Raw genomic sequence first — 22,112 nt, forward strand, 5'->3', positions numbered from 1 at the left:
TGCCTTGGCCGCCGCCCTGCTCGCCTTTCGCGGCCTTCTTCTCCTCTGCTCGCCTTGTGGCCGCCTTCTTCTCCTGCTCGCTTGCGCCCCGCTCACGGATTGTACTTCTTCTCCAAATTGCTTATTCCTCAATTATGTACACGTATAGCCATTGCGTATGTGTGAACATCAATGAAATGGATGAACAATGGTGTGCAAGGGAAGATTACGCATAGCAGATTAATTTCATTCGCTAATAGAGAGTACACGGTAGCAAGGTGAGGATGCTTCATGGCTGGGAGGTGCTTCACTGAGGCAGAGATGGGAGGGGCTTGCTTGCTTTCTACGGGCACCAGCAGCAGCCAAGCGAAGAAGGCATCCAACAAGTCATCCTCATCTTTCCTGAGATTAATGAGTATGCCCACTCCCTTGCTCCTTCAAAGAAAATGACCGGCGCACATTGCTCCAAAGGAGCAGCGGTGCGGTGGCAGATCTCCTTTGCTTTTGACGATTGGTCGTTCGTCCGCTCGATCACCTGCCCAGCTTCTCGACAACCAGCAATAGTGGTTCCTGCCAGTCGGCAGTCGCCCGTCAGAACGTTCTGTCGTAACCCAACGCCGCCAACGGGACGGCTGGCTCCCCGCGCCAACCGGAGCACACAGTGACCTCGCATCGCTCGGCCAGAACTGCACGCATGCCGCGAGGCACGAACGCGACACGTCCACCAGCCGTACGTTTCAGCTCCAAGGATGGAGGAATCCACAAGGCAGGCGCCAGGACGGCCATCGTCAGCTCGTGATCAACGACAACTGCCATGTTTATCCCAAGAGCAGAACTCGCCTCCGCTCTCGATGGACAAAACAAGAGAACTGTTAGGACGGTACGAAGAACTAAGGCAACGTTACGAACTGGGATATATTTACATGCATTTGTCAGATTTACAAGACTGACCACGGGGATAAAAATGCGCTGCGTTACGGGTTATCCCCAACTGACAGAGCTCTCTCACCAATCTTTCAGAAGTTCACCGGCAACGTCTTTGTAACTGACCTTTTTCTTCTTGGGAAGAGGAACAGCATCCCGATCTGGTGCTGGAACCACGGAAGATCCTGCCTGCGGCAACGGAATCTCAGAATTGGATGTGGAACTTCCTACCCCTGGTTGATCCTTCTCAACTTTAGCAGAGGGACCCTTGCTCGAGTCTTCAGTCCTTTTCTGGCTTAGGGTTGGTATCATGTCCAGAAGCATCGCTTGCAATGGATCAACCATTTGTTCCATCTTCTCACCACTACTCATCGCTTCAGCGGTGGCACTTCTACGGAAAATTCCTTCGCCTTCGTGCTTAGGACTGTTTACTTTCTCCTCCATGGCACTCAATTCGACACCTTTGGTCTCTTGCTCCCCCAGTGTGAAAAACTGGGCACCTGGAGGTGGGCTACAGTCTTTGCCACTGTTATCTTCTACCATCTTAGAGATATAATATGTGTCCAGCTTATCTTGACCTCTTTCACCAGGGCCACTCTCTTCAGATTTGTCATCTATTTTCGCACGCTGATTACCTCTCCTAGCCCTTGCTCTCCGGACCAGCCTAGGAGCAGCTCGAGGCAGTCCATTGTCTTTGTCACTGCTATCTTCGTCCATCTTGGAGATGTAATCTGCGTCCAGCTTTTGATCATATTGACATTCACCTGGGCCACTTTCTTCAGTTTCAACATCATCATCTATTTTTGCATGCCGGTTTCCTCCTCTAGCCCTTGTCCGTCGGAGCGTTCTAGGAGCAGCCCTTGCAGTTCTTGAATTACTGGCAGGCCTGCTCCTTTTCCTTGGCACATGTTTGGCATGAAATCTTTCAACCTGCTCATGTTCCTCGTGCTTATGATCCGGAGGCTCAACATTTTCCTCACTGAAACAAATTAGAAACAGAGAAAAGATAAGAGACTCATAACAACCAAAACATAAATATTTCAATCTTAAAAATGTCATTATGTGACCATTCAACAGTTACCTCCTTTCAATTTGTAGCGTTTCTAGTGTATCTGGTTTAAGGTTGTAAGCAGTTTCAGGCAGCTTCATTTGTTTTTCCACTGAATCTTCCAACCACTTATTACTGACAACATGCAATCTTTTGTCATGTAGATAACGTCGCTCAGCGGGAGGGAAACTGCATAAACAACCAATGGAGTCCCCGATAAGTACCATCTCTCTTCTCTTGCAACAGTCACGAAACAAATGTAATAGATATCATAAGCAATAAATCAGTACCTCTTGTACATGATATCAAAGTTGTGCGTCTGTAAAACCGAAACTACAACCAAATGAGTAGCAGGAGCAATGCTGCTGCAGACTTGACCACCATGCATTGTTAGATCCTCCTTCACCCTCTTCAGTGCAAGATCGCATATTACATTGTAGTCCAGATTCCTCCAGGAAAAAAAAGGTGGAAAAACAAATAAGGAGCCACACTATGTGAAAGATGATGTTACTTGACAGTAAATAAGGCTTACACCAAGGGTGCATGATGGAAGTAGACACAGCAACCCCGGAAGAAGCAGAATTTCTCGTCTCCACAATGCTTCGTTTTATACCGATTAACCGTGTTTGAATCGACAGTAACTTTATCAATGTTGCTAAAAATCTGATGAACAAACAATTAAAAGAAAAAATATCAAAATAATTCATTGTGAATTATTCCTTGTGAGGCAGAAAACATCGATATTTCAGCGACATCTTCTCCATCACTTGTCCACTAAGCGCATATTTTTAAGTACAAGAATCTACTGTGACCAAATTTTGCCAGGGCATGCAAAGTTGCAAACAATAAAAGGCGACCGGAAGTATCTGATGAAAACCCATCTTTGGGTGCTATCATCATCACCTTTGTACCGGCAAGTATCCTGCAAACCCAACAGTAACTGGTTTTGGATGGATCATATTTAGGGAGAGGAAATTGAAAGAGGTGGAATCCCTCATTCACAAAATACCATCTGGCTTGTAGAAAGTAGAAACTACAATTAAGAAGTAGGGTTCATTGTTGTAGCATATGCACCTTCCAATATATGGCTGATTACATGGTTATTCAGTTATGCTAATATAGGCCCCACAGTGGTACATCTTGAATTTTGAATTGTTATACGTGTCCAAGCCTCCAAGGCTATAAAGTGTTCTTTCATTGGAAGAGATAAAGGTTCTATTGCCTGTAGGAACAAATATCATACCTGCTTGAGGTCAGCAATATCGATGTCCCAGTAGTAATAGTCAGCGTATGGGTCAATCTCTTCAGGAAATTTGTGCCTGGCAAAATCAGCCAGAAAGAGGATATACCTGTACAATGATAATTCCATTAAAATATTTTGCTAAATAATTGATGAAAGAAATATGGGCTAAAGGCAAAGGTCAAACTTGGGTTGCAAATGAAGGAGACATTTTTCCTTGCAGCAGTCCAAGATCCAACTATAGTGAATGATCCTTCCCTGACGTATGGCTGCCTGATATTTGATACCTGACAATTAACATGCAAATAGCCTTCAAACTATATGCATTCAACATTCTATTATTAAGGGAAAGGGGAACTCCTGAACAAGAAAGGTAAATACCTTTCTTCTCCGCGGCTATGCAGTGAGTAACCGAGTCATTTAGATTCATGGAGAAAGATCCCCCATTTTCCACAACCAGTTTATGAAAATATTCGAGATCGTATGATGATGGGATGTTGACAAAATCTAAGTAAGATAAGGAATAATCTCTTTCTAGTTTACAGTGTTCTGCAAAGGTGTATAAAGTTTTCTAACCTTTGTCTTGTAAAATAAGTGGAGGTAGCAAAGAATAGCTCAGGAAAGGATCAAAGGATACATAAAATCATGTTTGCAAATATCAGGGTTTCTCCCTTGAGACCTGATATGTCAGTGTTCATTAGATGCGAAGGGATGATTGACACACTCTTCTTCTTCTCCCCTTTTTTGTTTGTTCTTGAGTGCTCTGTGTTATCATTCTTCAGGCTCTTATCATCTGCCACCCTGTGCATTGTTCCGTTACTTGAATGCACAATGTCCACAAATGCTGCAATGATCAGCATGTTACAGAGAATTCATGCTTTAGATATAGTCAAGATTTATAAGGTGTCGTAAGGGATGTAACCTGTTATAAGCTATTCAAATAAAAATCGAGGCTACAAATGCACAATTAAGTATGAACAAGATAAACAACAAAATCAATTACCCTGCACATCAAGGCACTCATGACATGGCTTATCATATCTCACTCTCTGAATGCGGGGGAACCTCAAGTTGTACGGAGCAGCAAATACCTGCAATAGATTGAACGCAGTTGTTAAAAGCCACTTGAGATAAAATACATCAGCTGATCGTACAAGAAAAATCAGTCCCAAGCATAATGTTTTTAAAGACTGCACGAATAATGTGTTTGATTCTCTAAATCAAATACCTCAGACTTGATTGTACGGATGTCACTTGTTATAGATATTATGACTGACCTGCAATTGGTGATCTAGCATATCAGGTGCATCCTGTATTTGAGAAAATGGCTAGCAAGAACTCAAAGAATAAAATAAAGCTTACTTATCAGGGCTCTCTATCCAAACATCTGGTCTCTCCTTTGAGTTATTTGTAACTTCATAAAATATGGGTGCTTTTTTGGGGTATTCATTTTTCCTGATTCAGAAATAGCACTATATGAGAGATTGAGAAGGAAGTAAAGCGCCTTGAAGAGTAATAAATAGGTTCACAAACTTTGATAAACATGCTTACACAAAATACTGAGCCAATAAATATACAACAGAGTAAATACCTGAAATAAGGCTTGAGTTTGCTGACGAGAGCATCAAGCTCTTCATCAGATAGGCCAGTACCAACCCGGCAAAAGGAAAGAAATCTTGCAAAAGGAAAAGAAAGTACATGAGGGAAGAAAGCAAGTGGAATAATGAAACAAAATACGGACCATATCAAAACTCATTAGAGATGTACAATGGTAAGAAACATCACCATCTAATAATTATGACAGACATGTCTTTTCTATGTCTATCTGAAGAAGGGAATAACAAGAGCCAAGAGGCTTACAATTACTATTAGAATATGAAATATTGAAAGACAGAAAAGGTATTCATGCACGCCTAGCTGCAAATCTTCACTAAAGGACAGAACTTTCCTACTAAGAATAACAGTACATTATTAGGAAAACGGAAAATCACATTTTTCTTTAATTAAGATCTTCATCGACAATTCTCTCTATGAAATATAAACAATGGGAGAACAAAAAACTTCACTTACCTTTTGGGATAACTATTATCATCTGAAGGCACTGCAAGACCAACTAAAAACTGTGCAACCTATAAATCAGTTAAGAATGATCAGCAGTCTTTGATAGCATTTTACTTGAAAAGAACAAAGTTAAGAGCAAGTGTGTTCTCAACAGTAAAAGAAAATTTCTGTGTCCTACTGTCCTTTGATGATTATATAGGACCAGTACAAGACTATGCACTGGCAACACATTATATCATTCACACCCAGCTAGCCCTAATGTTGAAACTAGAACAGTAAGCCAAGTGTGTGTTTCAAAATAAGAATGTCTATAGCACCTCTCCTCCTCGACGTCCAGATCCATAGTATCCTCCTAGCAACAAAGGAGACAACAGACTCTCAATCGATGTATTCAATCAATAGTTGCAAAAGATTTATTGTTTGTTCTTCACAAAAGGTGAGAGATGCTAACCTATAATAATAACATCCAGATCAGCACCCGCATGTATATAATCAGGCTTTAATTTTAGCCACTTCCCACTTCGATCACCAGGTTCCCATTTGGACTCAAGGTCCTTCAGTACAATCCCCTCCTCTCTAATCACAATGAATGAATTGAACAATCATAAGAATCGAGATTAAAAGGGTTTGCACAATAAAAAGTTGCTAAATTGATAAGTGACCAGGAAGAAGGTGAAAAGAAACCTGTTATCAATAGTCTCTTTGAAGAATTTCTCAACATCTTCAAGATTATGTGCAACAATGGACCAGCATGGTTCATCTTCAAGTTGCAAATATGCTTAGTGTTATATAGTAATGGGGAGTCAAAACTATACAAAAACAATAGAATATAACAGTTGGTTCTTTGAAAGAATATAAAAATGCAGAAAAAATAGTTCTGCCAACATACTAGATCAAGCTATTGTAATACATTATACCTTGTTATCTAATTTGAAAGTGGAGAACTCAAATAAATTTATCAGAAAGTCAACATATAAGTGTAAAATTGTCATCAGCTACCTGAAGGACGATGGAGATTCAGACCACCTGTTGGGACCAAAATCTCAAGATGACCCTTTAAAGGTTTCACTACCTTATGCAGAATTTCATGCCGCTCTATCAAGCTTTGGTGGATAACACTGGTGTCTCCAGCATAAAGGATGTCAAAAGCAACATCTATACATTGTTAGCGTCAAGCAAAACATGATAAATACAAAAACAAAAATAAATATGAGAAATTGAAAGGAAATATCAGACCTAGGAAAACATATGCTAGACATTTCAGGATGTACAAATAGAAATAGTATATTGAAACAAACGTATATGTCATTGCCAAACATGTAGCTAAGAGTCTTCCTTAAAAAAAAAGACAAGAAAAGAAAAGAAAGAAAAGCTAAAATACCAAGACACAAAGTAAGAATGCAACAAACACTTAAAAATGAAGGATACAGCACAACTGCAAGCACAAAATAAGTTCAGTTAGATAGGAACTTCTGTGGAAGGATCACTCTGAATCCAAAACAAAAACATGTGAAAAGTTTCGTGAAAATAACCTGTCGATCAGTCTCCAGCCCCTCCCTTGCGGCCTTAGCTGCGAACAAAAAATAGTTTAATCCACTATAAAAACAATCAATGGAGGAAAACTTTTGTGAATGTCAATGGAATATCAGAAACCTATTTCCTGATTTGAACCAAATTCAGCGAAACGGTTAAGCACAGTGTCCCAGACGAGCATTTCTCCATCCAATATACACCTAAGTTATTGATACCAATTCGCATCAGAACTAGAATGAGTTACCAGGAAATTTGTACTGCAAAAGGACCTAAAAAAAAGATCAACAAAAAGAAGACTATTGTCTAAGACATTATACAGCTGAGCGAGAAAAATTCCATAATTAATCTTATAAGTTCATAACATGTTAAGTACCTCAAGTCCATCAAGAATTAGTTAACTGCAACCATAAGGGAGAACATACCTTTTCCTTAATATTAAAGTAAATGTGATCTACAATATTACATTTAGTTTAAGTTTTGGCTTTGACAAACAAGACAGCGCTGAGATGGATATTTCTTCTTGCCTGCAAAGTCTGGTCCAAGTCTTAATAATGCTTAAACTAAAGTTGCTTCCAGAAAAAAAAAATGTTAGGATACTGCTGAACCTTGCATTCTTCCAGTAAATTGCCACTAGAACTACAACACTCTTTGTGAAAAGAGAAAAGGCTACCTGTCAACCAGGATATTTTCCTTAATAACCTTCGACATCCCAGGTGCGTACTCAGAGTGGTCAAGAAAGCTCCTGATATAGACAGATAATATTAGTGGAGCAAGAAGCTGTCTGAACTGATGAACAATATTCCAACCAAAAAATAATAAAAGCTAACAAAAAGAAACCAATAAGTTCCAGAAGAATATACAAGAAGTAAATGGTAACCAGCTAGGTCACCTTGAGAAGAAATGAATCTCTTCCCCGTTTTTGTGAATTTGAATACGGTCACCGTCAAATTTGCACTCAGCAACCACTTGCTTTCCATGAAGCTGGAGAAAGGGAGGGGTATGATGACCAAGCAAATTCAAGTGATGTAGAAGAATAAAATAAAATTACTTAGCAATGCTGCATCTTCTGCAGTAACACTAGCAGGTAGCAGCTAGAAAAGAAATGTTGGGAACCGACCTTCTTCCAAGCAGCTGAAGCGTTACTGATTCTCATAGCTAGCTGAGGCCTGACAGCCTTCCCAACTTCTATATCCTAGTCATTCAGCATAAACATGTCATGCAACAATAAACTTGGGACCCCTAAAAACAACTCATGAGTACTGCAGCTGCAATACAGCAGAACAACAGAAGTCACTAGAAAATATTATGAAGCCATGACATTTTCTAAGGGTGATATATGTCTAAAGAAATCCAAACGCCCACCCCATCCCAGAAAACGCGCACACATGAAACAGTGAGTGACACAAAACACGGAGTGACACAAAACACGCACACATAAAGTCCTCTAACAACAAACATTTTTCAGGGGTTACAACGTTGCACATTAACAGTAAGTCATGGGAAACAAAAGTACAAGCAAAGAAATCCATCATCATCACCTGACGTTTATGCCTCTGGCTTTGATCATTGAGCTTCTCACAGACCAATTTCAAGTCACAAGTGACATTGAACAAGTCTTCGGCATCAGGATGGAACTCATGGAATATGCTCTTCTCACTGATCCCCAATTTCAAATCTATGATGAAGTATGCCAAATATTAAAAGCTATGCAAATACTGAAGAAATGTAGCCGGAAATATACAAAGTGCACAAAACAGCAACGAACAGAGATATCTCACCTTTAAGAATAATCATCAGAAGCCACTTCATTTCAAGGGCATTGGTTCTCTTGATCAGACTAGAAAGTATAGAGGCCTTCTCAGACCTATCAAGAATGAGGAAGAATTTCTGACATTTCCGGCATACACAAATGCAAATAGATGCATTAGCTACCTGTTCTCAGTTGCAGCTAGACGATCAAGCACATCATTGACCTCCTTTATCGTCAATCCACCAGAAGTCATGCCTTGCCTCCGTTGCAGAACCTGAGTAGCAACCAAAACATAACTTAGGCAGAAGTCTGAAACATCTGGCAGGGTAGATGCTCATGAACCATAGCAATCAAGATGGCACTCCAATCAAGCAATCTAGCCATATTCCTTTTCAACTGAACCACCATTTTTATCGCAACCTGCACCTATCCAGCCGGATGAAACCAAACAAAGACCAAGACAGCTTCCACTTTCTGAAGCATGGGAACATTATTGTCACGTGTGTGCACCAAAGTACCAAACCACAATGATCGCACCACCCACAACTAAATGCCAAGCATGAACGTATGGTGAGGCAAAAAGCCAAGCACACAACTCACATGAGTAAGTTTAACACTAATTAGCGGTTAGATCTTATGTAGTTCATTCAATCCATGCACACGGCTCATCGAACCCTAAGCAAAAATTAGGTAGCAAAGCAGATACTGAACCAAAGTTCAGACTGTTATCCCACAGGTGCGAGGTAGCGTTGTTTAGTTAGAGAGAGAGAGAGAGAGAGAGAGAGAGAGAGAGGAATGGAGCTACGAATGAGTGAAACGGTACCTCAGCGGCGACGAGGGCGAAGTTGCCGGCGTTGCGGCCACCGCCGCCGCGGCGCCAGTTGGTGAGCCGGACGGCGTCGGGAGAGTCCTTGGCGATGCCCAGGGCGTCGACGAGCGCGGCGGCGAGGGCCGCCTCCTTGAGCCCGTAGGAACCCCGCTCGCGGTCGAGCCCCGGGAGGACGAGGCGGAGCGCGCTGAAATAGTCGTCCCTGCCACTGGGTCCGTAGGCGCGGTCCAGGAACACGCGGAGGCGGACGCGCTTCTTCGCCGCCGTGCGGTCGCGCGACATCGCCTGGAACATCGCCACCAGGAGGCCGAACCGCACCCTCGCCGCCATCGCCGTCGGTGGTTTTTTGGTGCAAAGGTGTAAACAAGGAGCTGAAGCCATCGGATTTCGATCCAACATTATAGGCGCAAGGGTCTTTTGGCACGGATCTGAATCCTGAAATTTTTAATAGAACTAATTTTAAAAATTTAGGATTTTAACGGTAGATTGATTGAGAATATTTAGTTAAATTATCTATTTTTATTTTAAATAAATAACTAAATATTTAAAATATTTTATTTTATTATATAAACTTTAGATCTCAAATGTATCTCGAATTTAGAGTTGTGTTAAACGGGGCATTAGAAAAACGGTTCAGAGGTGGACAGTACCATGACTTTACCCCGCTATGATCAATTAGATTGTAAATAGACTGTAAGTACCGCTACAATACTCATGTAGAGTAAAATCATAGCAGTTTTCTCCTAACCGTGCTCTACTGTAGTATTTCAATACAATCATATCTTTCACTCTCTTAAATTACTGTTTACAAAGTCGGTTACTAGGCTAGGGACGGGTTCCTCAATTCCACTCTTGTAATTTTGCAAAACGCTCCCACACAGCCAACTGTTTCCAAGAAAATCTCCCTACACTAGTCTCTTTCCTCCTTCCACATCATCCCTTATTCCTCTAAGGTGGGTTTGTTTGCTCAAATTTACTCTAGCTTAGTCTCGTAGGTACATATAATCTCATGGAAAATAGTATTTAGTTCTCTGTATCCATTATTCTAGACTGGTTTAACAAATGTAAATATATATTTTCAGTCTGATTCGATATATACAGACTCATGCATTTGCTCATACAGACAAACTTACTTATCAGTATCATAAAATTATCTTTATTTAAGGAATCAATCACAATCTTAATCTATGCATCCGCTTATGCACCCTCATATTCAGTCAACCAAACAGAAACACAGCTCAGCCTATCCAGACATATACAACCAACCAACATATTTTTTTAATAACTCTACTCAATCTATTTCCGCTCGACCAGATTATCCTATACAATTCTATAAAACTCTATCCAAAGAACCCAACAGACCCTTACACGCTTGGGGTGACTGAACGCACGTCGATCTATACTCTGGAAGATGACCATGAATGGGGGATGAGAACGGTGACCACGTAAGCTAGGATCTAGGACCTCAAACGTTGACTTCAGGATCAAGGAGGCCATCAACTGCTGCCATTTTGATGATGAAACTCACCGGAACTAAGGTTGCCTGCCCGAAATGTGGGCTTGTAAAATGTTGGTTCCTTGTCCCCGTTGTTCAGTCAAAAATAAAATAAAATGTTGATTGAAAAAATATTAGGGTTTAAGTCTAAGAGGGACGGATCCTTGTTCTTCTTCGTGCTACAAATCATTTTGGCTCAGTTTGGATAGGCTATAGCTTTAGAGCTTCTGCCTAGCTAAGAAAGCGAGTATGGCTGGTGAATTTTGGTTGTTGATTTTTACAATAAATTTGTAGCTTCTCAGCACACCCAAAGCCAGAAAAGCTCATCTCAGTATGCTTCTCAGCTTCTAGTTCATTTCAGCTACAACCGCTTCCTCAGTTAATCAAAAACCACCAGAAATCGAAATCAAAAGCCAGCCGTTTGGATAGCTTCTAGATTTTTCAAGGAAAAATCAGAAGAAGAAAAACCTATCCAAATGAGGGTTTGTCTTTTTTTGGCTAGTGTGCGGGCTGGAACGGCTGGAGTGGGCGTGCCAGGCCTGGCAACTACGGTGCCAAAAGTTGTAGGCCGGCATAACCAGGACCGCTTGAAGCATTTTGGTCTCTCATTCATGTTTTGGTAATTAATGATAATATGAATTATGAACTAACATGTTTGTATCAAGATATAAAAAATGTTAATCTTAAGAATGTTGTGAAGCTAAAAGAATCATATATGGAAGATATGCAACTGGTTAGCTAAGGAAAAGATAGAAAATGTAGAATATTTTCTTTTACCGGTTAATGGTAATCAGATAAGATTAATAATTGATTGATAAGATAAATAATGTACTATTAAGAAATGTTGATGTGCATTTTCTTAAGATATCAAAAGTGTAATAATTACTCAAACTTGTATTTCATCTAGAATGAGAGATTTAGTTTGGGAAGAGAAAAAAAACTATCATTAGAGTGTTCTGTTTCGTGATGGTCTGATCAATAGATGTTGCCAGTATAGCCGTTGTATAAACAAGACAGAAGTTTTCCAAAGACCTTAGTCCTGGACTGACCGAGGGGTGTCCCGGTCTAACTGTTGTATAGTGCATATGCACTGTAGTGGTTGAGTTTTGTGGCACCAGTGATCTTTCAAGTAAGTGTAATTGATTTGTTATTTTTGAAGGTGGTTGCATCATTGAGCCCTTCAAACAAGTTTGTGAAGGAACCACAGTGATGATTGTGAGAGATTTTAAGCACATCTCACCGGAGCGGTTAAGTGCTACTCTAGTAGAATTAAAATATTAAGTAGTTCATAGTTATATTTTGGTTTAAGATCAAGTTGCTCCATATAAGCATTTTTCTCATGGTGAGAATTGCATACTCAATAAAGGAGAGATTAGAAACTTAAACTCACCTCAATGTGGATTTGTGAGGAACGGTGACATTATAAGAGGGGGATAAATTAAGACACTTAGAAACTAATGACTCAAAAAATTTCACAAGATAAATTTATCTCAATTTCTATCTAAATGTACTTTAGTTTTATCTAGTGTGTTTACTATACCGCTTAAGAGGATTGTAACCTACTATAGCAAGGTAAATTGCAAATATGTAAATGCAGAAATATAAAAAAGTTAGAGAGACAAACTCGGCACAAAGAATTTTTATCCCGTAGTATCGATGGTACACAAGCCACCACTAGTTCACGTTGAAGCTCCACAAAGAATATGCTCCTTGTTAACAAGACTCTTCCAGTCACGGTTCTTAAAATACCAAGTTACCAAGACAAGACCTCAAACACGATGAGCCACCAAGGTAAGATCTCACCATTAATCTCTCTTTCGCTCACTTGTACATCGTCTTCACTTCGGAGCTTTAGTAATAAAGATAAGAGCATTCGCATCTCCGCATAATCTTCTTGTCGTCGCTCCACGCTAATTCAGAGGGTCAACAAATTACTGGCTAGTCACCAAGACTTCAAGGCATCAGTATACCTCTTGATACACTGTTGGATCACTTCTTAATTCACTCTCTAGGTTGCAGCACCTAACAACATTTCTCTCTAGCCCTATAAACACTAATAACTCTCTAATGGTGTACTTAATCGCCTTGATCGAACACTTTAAGCACTTGGATGACTTATCAGGTGTGTGTGAGGTTCTTTAGACTCTAGCACCTTCAAATAGCCGAGTGGGTAGGTATTTATAATCTCAAACCCACCAACTAGCCGTTACTCCAATGACTTAATTTTACTGTGAATACCGGATGATCTGGTGTAGATAATTTGTACTCACTGGACCATGTGTAGATAATTTGTACTCACTGGACCATCCGGTGTGTACACCATCACAAACTAGCCGTTGGAACTCCGCTCAGCAACTCTTCTGAACACCGAATTGTCTAGTGTTTCCTTCACTCCATCATCGGACTATCCAGCGTGTTGACCCGAGCCTGATCGCGTTACTTCTTCTCTATGCAAAAGCTTTGACATTCACAATCTTCATCATCGGACCTTTCGATGTGTACAACTTCATCTTTTCTGGGATTTTTCACACACCCTGTTAAGTGCTCTGTTGAAGCCTCCGATGTGCATATTTTCATCGCCGGACCTTCCAGCGTGTTGATCTTCGGTCTTCTGTTGCACAATCTCTGCAACAAATATCCGGTGTAAGTATCCGATGTCTTCAACTCCGAGCGCCGGACCTTTCGACGTATGAAAACTTTTCTAACTTCTTCTGACAAAAATGCTCATGTGTGTATAGTCCTCTGAGCACCGGATCTTCTGGTGTAGTCAATTTTTCTAGGACTTATTCTAATTCAACCGAACTTTATCCCGATTACGGTGGTTTTTTCATATATTGCATCTATAAGACCTACTAACATATATTCTTGACAAATATATTAGTCTCACTGACTATATATCATTAATCATTAAAATTACAATCATAGCCTAATAGATACATTTTCATTACAAGATTAGAAGTGATCGGCAAATCACCAATATCACGAGATAAAATTCAGATGTCATATCTTGTGCTATTTATATTTACATAATTTATTCTTATAGAATATAAATTATTATATGTCACCCTAGGATTGCAGATCTTGATATAGTTCTAGTTGTTTTATATTGTTCTAATGATCTCTAATTTAAATTATACAAGTTTTATTTGATCACTAAATAATTTGTTTTAAAACCAATTATTCACCCCTTTAATCGGTATCCTAATCATACACCGCCCAACAGAATGCAGCTGGTGTGGATGGCTGTGATGACACCGAACCAAATCTGCTCCAAGACCTCCAAGATGGTCCATCTCCTGATGCTATAGCTTTTGCGGAGGAGGTCCCCTCCGTTCCAGATGCCCAATAAGGGTATGTATGTTAAGTAATCCACTCTTTCCTCTCTTCCTCTCTGCTCCCTGCGAACCTGCCTGATTTGTGATATGCACCGCATATTCTGGATGATATCCCCACTGATGTTTACTTTCCTCTTTAATGGATCAATGGCCCATTTTTCAACAATTTTGCTATGGCCAAGTCACATCCTTTATTCATATTGCTCCTAGCACAGGCCCCTAGCAACACTCACAGACTATAATAAGTTGTTTACAAATAGTATATCATTATGAACTTAATTCATCTAATTGTCTAAGCATTATCTTGTTTCATTGCAGTTGTTGTGTTGGGACTTAACTCCATGATGTAATTCATTGTATAGCTTCATTGTCAGGACTTATTATTAATATATCACCAATTGGTCTGCATGCTACACGTACGTAAACTACATTTGCAGGTAATGCTGGAGTGATGTGAAGTCAGGGGCGAGATGAAAGGTAAAGGCATGGTTTACTACTCAATGCAAGATCTTAATCCTGAAGGATCCGAGTATTGTTGTTGACCAGATGGTTATTGGTTTCTCCTTTTGCAGGATCTGCTATCACCGGATCCATTGACAAGGAGTGTGCTGATCTTTGGCCTAGGATTGATAGTGCAGTAAAAATGTAAGTGCTTTAGAGGAAGTCTTTATTGGTCTATGAGAGAAGTCCTTTGTTTTTGCTTTGAAGCCAAGGCTTCGGTTTCCACTATATCACACGTGAAAATCCAATGATATCATTTTTCGTGATATAAAAATGGTACCATTGAATTTATAATTAAAAATACTTTCATATGATTGTAACTTTATTCCTATTACTATTACACTATAAGAGAAATTAATGATCAAGTCAAATCGCGCCCTATATTTTAAAATGGAGGGATATTTCGTTTATTTAACCCCTGTTCTTCTAATATTGGCTCTCATTACACCCTTACCTGTTTTGCATAGCGGTTTTGATGATGCGGATGGTTGTTTTGCCATCTGGGCTGCCACATCACCCATGTATCTGTTTCTCTCTCCACCGTCTCTCTTAGACTGTTGGGCACCGTTCCATGCACTTTGTTCATCCCTTCCCAACTCCAAGCGACTCTTCGTCGTCGGCGTGTGCTTCTTTTCCCGTCCAAGAAGTCCACCCTGCCGCACGCGACATCCTAGAGCACCTGCAGCGCAAGCTGGGGCTCAGCGAACGTGACCTCGAGGCCTCCCGCCCGCCGGCGCCGTGTTCCATTGTTTTTCGTTCCGTTTTTGGCTCTTGTTGCTCCCTCTTAACCAAGAATTTGGAGACCATGGAAGTTTCTTGTGATCAATTTAAGATGCCTCTTCGACAACTTTGCTAGTTTCTTGGGGAATTTCGCCCACTTGAGCAACAGTACACAGAAATAAATCATGCAAAATATTCAGAAACGATGCTAGAAATCACACTAAAAGGACATGAACTCAATTATACTAAACCTCCAAACAGCACCATACAAGTAATCAAGCATCATTACACAAGTATTGAGCTCATAGCTGAAAATAGAAAAAAAAAAAAGAAAGGAAAAAAGAAAGAATAAAACACATTAAAAAGACTATACAGCCAAATCCCACCTTAACCAACCACCCTCAACCTGCCATAATCACACCCAGCATTTGCAAATTTCTCTCAATTCTAACATTCCACGAAACAAATCCAAAGTCGAAAGATTTAATAAGCACTTTTTCTTTGGCAGTGACTCTTCCAGCACACAGTTTGCTAAACTGGTATGACATCGATATTTGAAGTATCTTCGCATCTCAGGACTAGCCCGTCAAGGTTTGTTGGGAGGACGCACCTGGCCCACTGGCAACCAGTCGAGATAGGCTCCGATGGAGGAACTATCATCAGCACGTTGTCATTCCTTTGGACAACCCCCATCACACTCAAGGTGCTGCCTTCCTTAATGTATCTACAGGTAAAAGATTAAGTAAATGTGATTCATTCACTAATATCATTTGGTCAATCTTTGTGGTAGAAGAAATAGTTTCCTTGTGCATTCTAGGTGCAAACCAGTAGGGGGAAAAAAGGAGTACCCTTCTTTTAGGCGCATTATCCGATCATCGCTTGAAAGGTTTTTTTCCCTTAGCCATCTCAAAAATTCAGGGGACATATCCTTGTTATCAGGGTTGATGTCAATTACAACAGATTCATCAACATAAGGGGTCACCCGTGCACCACATCCACTTTTAACTAATGCTCGAAGGCCAGATTGAAAATCTGAGATGTAGAAATCAACCACATGTCGCTGCAATGGTTGTTAAATATCAACATAATTGCACTTTTGTGCTTTCCAATGAAGATTTAAACTATATATTTACTTATTTTCTTTGTGAAAATACTCACCTCCATTGAACGCAAACCCCAGGTAAAACGGCGATGCTCGGTGTTGGCAGCTTTGGAATCCCAACCCCTGTACTCATACAAGCAAGTAGAAGTGTACACGCATCTTGGAACCCTCTGGAATGAGGACTCGAGGGGGAAATTTCCACAAGTAACAACCTGCGAATTTTAATATACTCGTTATTACAGAATGCTAAATGATAGGAAAAATAGCGCTATTTTGAAATGAGGTATGCTTTCAGGATATTTATATTAAAAAATATATGCAGTGATCATGCAGGTGAATATCTTTCCCAAAATTAGAAAGAATTATGTTCTATGTAGAACTGAAGTTATTATAAGTTTTTAATTTACCAGGCCCATTTGACCCCTAGTGTAGAGGACAAAGCCTACTAATGTGACAGAAAAAAACATGCAAGGTCATTGTAAGAGGTTCAATGCAGAATGTGTTACATGTGACAAGCTAATTATCATGAACAGTCTAATTATCATGTTTTAGGATACTGTTGTTTGCCAACAGTGTAATAAAACTAACATGAAGGATGAACAAAGGCACCGCACATGAATCGACTGAAGAAAGCAAATGAGAACAAATCGAACAGTATCATCAGAATTACATACCCCTGTAACCTTTACATACTGTCCATCTTTGGCAGTTCTGAGATCAGCATCAGGATAGCGATTAACAAACCCAATTGTGCCTCTCCTTCCCCAGCAAGCATTCCAAATCAAAAGTGCAGCAACAAAACCAAATATCACCACAACAACTATCAGCAAAATTGCATTGTGAACAGCACCAAGAATGAAGCCACCTGCTATGAAACCCATCACAAAGAGCAGACTCACAGCCCAGAGTATTGGCTTCGGAAAGCTTCCCTGAATTGAGTAACCAACTTCAGTGTTGAGATTAGTAACAGCCGGATTGTGAGCAAAGGAAGTGGCCCGCATTTTCATGGATGCGGCGGAATCAAGTGGCCCAGATACTTTTCTCGGAGCACCAGATGAATTTAGAGGCCCTGAGATGGGCCCAGATGTGATGAGCCCAGTTGTAGGAAGCACAGGAGGGAGGGGTCCAGAATTCTGTCGAGCCATTGGGGTCACACCCCCAGACTGAGGACCAGATGACCTCTTTGTTGGTTCTCCATGCTTATTGAGCGGTCCAGAGTTTGATTTAGCTCTGGCTGATCCGCCGGCACCAGGAACTGAAGATGAAAGAGAACCAGAGTAGTTGGACCGACCACCGGCGTTGGAGACAGGTCCAGAGTTTGAAGCAGCACCTCCAAATGAAGTATTCCTTGAAGGCGCGTTGCCTAGAGGACCAGATTTTCTTGACTTTTCAACATGGAGATCAAACATCTTCCCCAGCTCTCCAGATTTCTTGATGTCACCACCAGTATATGGCATTGCAGTGGAGCAAATGATTGGGGCCTTCTCCTTAGGCTGCTCAGGTCGGCCAGAAACATACAGGCCATTGCTCAGTTGATGTGATGGAAACCTTGAACCCATACTCTGAATCAGTAGAATCAATTATATCTTGAGTGTTCAACCACCCGTGCAGTGTAATCAAGTGAGGCTATATTTGTGTCTTGACATGCATAGCTGCCCTTCTCGCAGTAGAAGGTACACCGAGCATCAACTCCTGAAAAGAAAACATTGAACCAATGCATGTTAGATAAACTTCTGGCAATATGTCATCAGGAAGTAATCATCTTAGAAAAATAACATGCAGATAAGAGAAAATCAATAATGGTAGGAATCCCGCAAATAATGAAGACAGATTATTAAATGCCAAGAAAACTTTAGATGAAAGGTATCTAACACATTATACTGCGTCAAAACTATACAATGGGATCTTTATTATGAGATCAACGCAACTTTCTTGCATAGTAAAAGTATGTGTTAATTAAATTTTCACAGTTTGATGCTTCAGAAAAAGCGGGAAAAGAATTAGAATCTGTACCAACTCTTCAAATGAAAGATGGTGCAGCAAAATAAATTCACAGAACAGATGCACACATTTCTTACAGCTATTGCTACGGATATTCACAAACTTTTTTAGCAATTCCATTTGTGGCAAAGTGGAAAGCTTCAGAAAACTTCTTGTCCCTTAACAGATACGAACTAATCACTTGATTATTCAATATTTTCCTTCTTAATCAACAGTACCACGTTCCGAGACACAAATTATATTGCAATTAGGGGTCATTAAATGTGATATAGTAAAGGAAATGAACATCATTTCTCAGACCATAATCTAAGCAGGGCAAAATCGTATGATTGAGCAAACCTTACTCTGGCAGTGGTAACTAAAGAAAACATGCGCTGAGGGAAAGATTCCACGTTATTGGGCCCATTACAAGTTTAGGCTGTAAAACTTTGTACCGCTGAATGCTTTGCCAGAATAAAGTAATGCTCCATATTTCCCAAACCAAGATACAGACGAACCCCAAAACATGCAGAATTTATGGAGACGTCTCCCCTGAAACACTGACCAGTGACCACACCCAAGCAAATATATAAAAATCTCCAAAGTTTTGAGACAGGCAATAGCATCATTAGGTTAGGAAGAAGTGCGTGTTCCACGCAAAGTGAAACATGTTCTACAATGATTTACCCAACGGCGTACCCTCAAATGTACAACAATTTGGCACCGACACTGTCATATCTTAGGTGAAGCTTAACGTTTCAGCAAAGAACTCGCACTCATACTTGCCGACATAATTATTTACTGCCCCAACTATCGATTGGCATGCCAATTAGCATCCAACTCAAATATGAACAAAGTAAATAGTCAGCTGGGTAGGCACACCGAAAAGAAAAAGGATCTGTCAGCAGGGGTTGAATTGAACCTCCCAAAAAAACTGGAAAATCAAGCCGCTGTCAACACTCCACCACGCAGCAAACAAATCCGCAACAAACAGCATTCCCTCCCAGAAAGACATTGATTTGAGGCTCACAAGTATGGCATCCAAAAGGAGAAATCAAAACAAGTACGGATGGACTTCCACTCCATCCAACCCAGGGAGGGGACGAGAACGACGAGTAAGCCTACGAAAGAAGGAAGAGAGGCGCCGCTGCGGCGGCAGGACGCCTGGATCTGGACCGATGTGCGGTCGGCGCCGGAGGCAGTTGAAGGAATGGCGGCCTCTGAACTCGGTTGGTGGGTGGCGAACAGAACACACGAGGCGGCTCGAGCGCAGATCCAAGCCCTGGCACCGACGAATCTCTCAAAATCTCACGCGTTCTAGCTCCACCAACGCAATGAAACCCCGAGCACCGCATTGCCACACTCGCAGATTGGTCTCTAGCGCCGCCCAATATCCCAAGAACCGCTAAAGCAGCCACCTTTCGATGAAAGAAAACTTCCCAATGGAAACAGGAGCGAACGGTTTGAGGTGGGGGGAGACATCTCTGCTTACCTCACGAAAATGGCAAGCACGTTGCCGTCCCGCCTAGCTTGCCTTCTTCACTTTTTTCTCTTGGTGAGCTCTGTTCGTGCGGTGTCAGAATGGGGAAGTGGACATGGGGAGGGGGGAGAGCAAGCGCGCAGCAGGGAAGCAGACAGATCAGAGGAAGAGCTAGGAAGTGGAGAGAGAAAATAATGCGGGGGGAGGCGGCGACGGGGGAGAGAGAAAATAATGCGGGGGGAGGTCGGAAGGATGAGAGAGCGGGGGTGGTGGGAGCACACCTTTCAGCTTCTCTCTCTCTGTTCCAACAGTCAGTCTCTTCTTCCCCTCCACGACCTTCTCTCTCTCCTCTCATAACACCCTGTTTGCTGCCCCGCTAATGATGCGAGTACGAAATGACTGTAATGCCCTTGGGCTGTGCTCTGTTCAAAGGAAAATCTTTTCTGCCATAATGACTCTAACCCAACTTAACTTGTTCAGATAAAAATAAAATTAAACAAATATTTTTATTTTAAATAAATATAATTTTACTCAATCAGAATATATGATAAAACTTTTAAAAACTTATAAAAATCAAACACATCCTAAATAATCTAAAGAGAGAGAAAAAAAATTGAAATATCATGCCTATGTAATATACTAGTCACTAGATATCATGTCATGATTTCTATCAACTCAAAAGCAAATGTAGTTGAGTTTAGACTTGTAATTGCCCTCTCTACTCGAGAGTGAATTTGGTAATGTCAATTGATTATGTCGCACAAACCTTTAGAAAATGATTGTGATGATACATGTTGCGGTTATCATGCGTAGCGTCTGATCTGTTGTGTGTATTGTTTTGCGATGTTAGTTACCATCGTTTTCGTCTTCTTCTCTCTATTGCTTTTAGTTTTTCTTCTAATAACTCATGTTTGGAAAGCGGCAATTTCACGAGATCTTAGAAATGGGATGTGGTTTTCCTAGGCCTATAAAAAATTCCGTATATACGAGATATTGCTAGTTGTTCTTTTTTTAATGCTTCACATATTTTTTTCTTCAGTGAAAATCGAGGATCTTTTTTAGTTGAAGTTAGGATTTTGAGTTGAAATTTCAAAACTTTGAGTTGAAGTCTAGCAGATGATTTTGTAAATAACGCGCTTGCAATCTCCCTCTTTTTATGATTAATGACAACACAACTGAAGCAAGAGACAAATGATACCAATTTAAATCAATTAAGAGAATACATGATTTCAAAAGTTTATAAGGCCATACCTCTTTTCTTGTATGCATGGTAAGAATAAATTATGATATCAATTGTAAGGCAATCATGTTCTTACCAATTTATATCTCCTATTTTTACTATAATCTCCCCTCTTTTTATATCTCTTTTGATCGACTCATCAAGAGCTTATTCATCTCCTTTGTCAACTCAAGATGTATCCTCCTTTATCAACAATCTACTCGATATAGTTCTTGCATCTTGTTTTCTCTTCCTTCTTGCTTTGGTCTCAAAATTCTCACTCTTTATCAACAATTTTAAAAAGGCTACAAACATATGTTGAACTCAAAGAAAAAACATTAAAGCATTTTAGGAGAGAGCTTCATAAGCTATGATCTATGAGATATTGATATCAATTGAAAGAATGGGAGGCATTGATACCAATTACAAAAGACAAACAAGGATCACAAATCATGAAACTCATATGACATAATCTAAACTCCCTCTATATTTGTTCATCCATATGATGAGAGAAAAACATATGCACAACTAGATAATATGACAAGATAGGAAGTTTAAGATATATCATGCATTGAGGTAACTTAAATGTAGAAAAATAATTGACAATGATATCAATTGAATCTTTTAAGCATTACATACCTCCGGAAACTTGTTGATCACTTCATGAGACTATAAAAGATATCACTTGAAAACATGTTAGTCTCAAAATCACAACCTATAAGATATACTCTCTCTAAAAGTGTGCATATAAGTGTTGAATACTTATAAGAGATATGCACTTGTTATTGATAACAATGTGAAATTTATCCTATGAAATGGTTAATGTCACATAAGGAATACTAATTGAAGAGCTAGTGATTACCAATCGAAAGATTGATACCATGAAAGAAACCTAAACATAATAAATCATGTACGT

At 40.2% G+C, this 22,112-nt stretch overlaps 2 protein-coding genes across 2 annotated transcripts; both read right to left on the minus strand.

The window, feature by feature from the left end:
* Nucleotides 1–870: 870 nt before the first annotated feature.
* On the minus strand, nucleotides 871–9,732 carry LOC133887913 (putative DNA ligase 4). The gene is made up of 27 exons (XM_062327927.1): nucleotides 9,359–9,732; nucleotides 8,718–8,809; nucleotides 8,564–8,649; nucleotides 8,324–8,460; nucleotides 7,903–7,977; nucleotides 7,675–7,766; nucleotides 7,456–7,527; nucleotides 6,906–6,985; nucleotides 6,785–6,822; nucleotides 6,681–6,687; nucleotides 6,252–6,407; nucleotides 5,937–6,012; nucleotides 5,704–5,828; nucleotides 5,570–5,604; nucleotides 5,262–5,320; nucleotides 4,783–4,866; nucleotides 4,554–4,646; nucleotides 4,420–4,468; nucleotides 4,195–4,282; nucleotides 3,829–4,035; nucleotides 3,573–3,698; nucleotides 3,379–3,478; nucleotides 3,195–3,300; nucleotides 2,484–2,614; nucleotides 2,242–2,400; nucleotides 1,985–2,140; nucleotides 871–1,882 (listed from the first exon to the last, which is right to left on the minus strand). Exons 1-27 carry the CDS (start codon nucleotides 9,692–9,694, stop codon nucleotides 985–987), a joined length of 3,663 nt encoding a protein of 1,220 aa, XP_062183911.1. The 5' UTR covers nucleotides 9,695–9,732; the 3' UTR covers nucleotides 871–984.
* Nucleotides 9,733–15,630: 5,898 nt separating this feature from the next.
* On the minus strand, nucleotides 15,631–20,305 carry LOC133889095 (uncharacterized membrane protein At1g16860-like). The gene is made up of 5 exons (XM_062329556.1): nucleotides 19,990–20,305; nucleotides 17,192–18,209; nucleotides 16,574–16,729; nucleotides 16,264–16,475; nucleotides 15,631–16,139 (listed from the first exon to the last, which is right to left on the minus strand). The coding sequence occupies exons 2-5, from the start codon at nucleotides 18,074–18,076 to the stop codon at nucleotides 15,947–15,949; spliced, it is 1,446 nt and encodes a 481-aa protein (XP_062185540.1). The 5' UTR covers nucleotides 18,077–18,209; nucleotides 19,990–20,305; the 3' UTR covers nucleotides 15,631–15,946.
* Nucleotides 20,306–22,112: the final 1,807 nt, after the last annotated feature.

Source organism: Phragmites australis, chromosome 13 (assembly GCF_958298935.1).
Source record: "Phragmites australis chromosome 13, lpPhrAust1.1, whole genome shotgun sequence".
NCBI classification, from domain to species: domain Eukaryota; kingdom Viridiplantae; phylum Streptophyta; class Magnoliopsida; order Poales; family Poaceae; genus Phragmites; species Phragmites australis.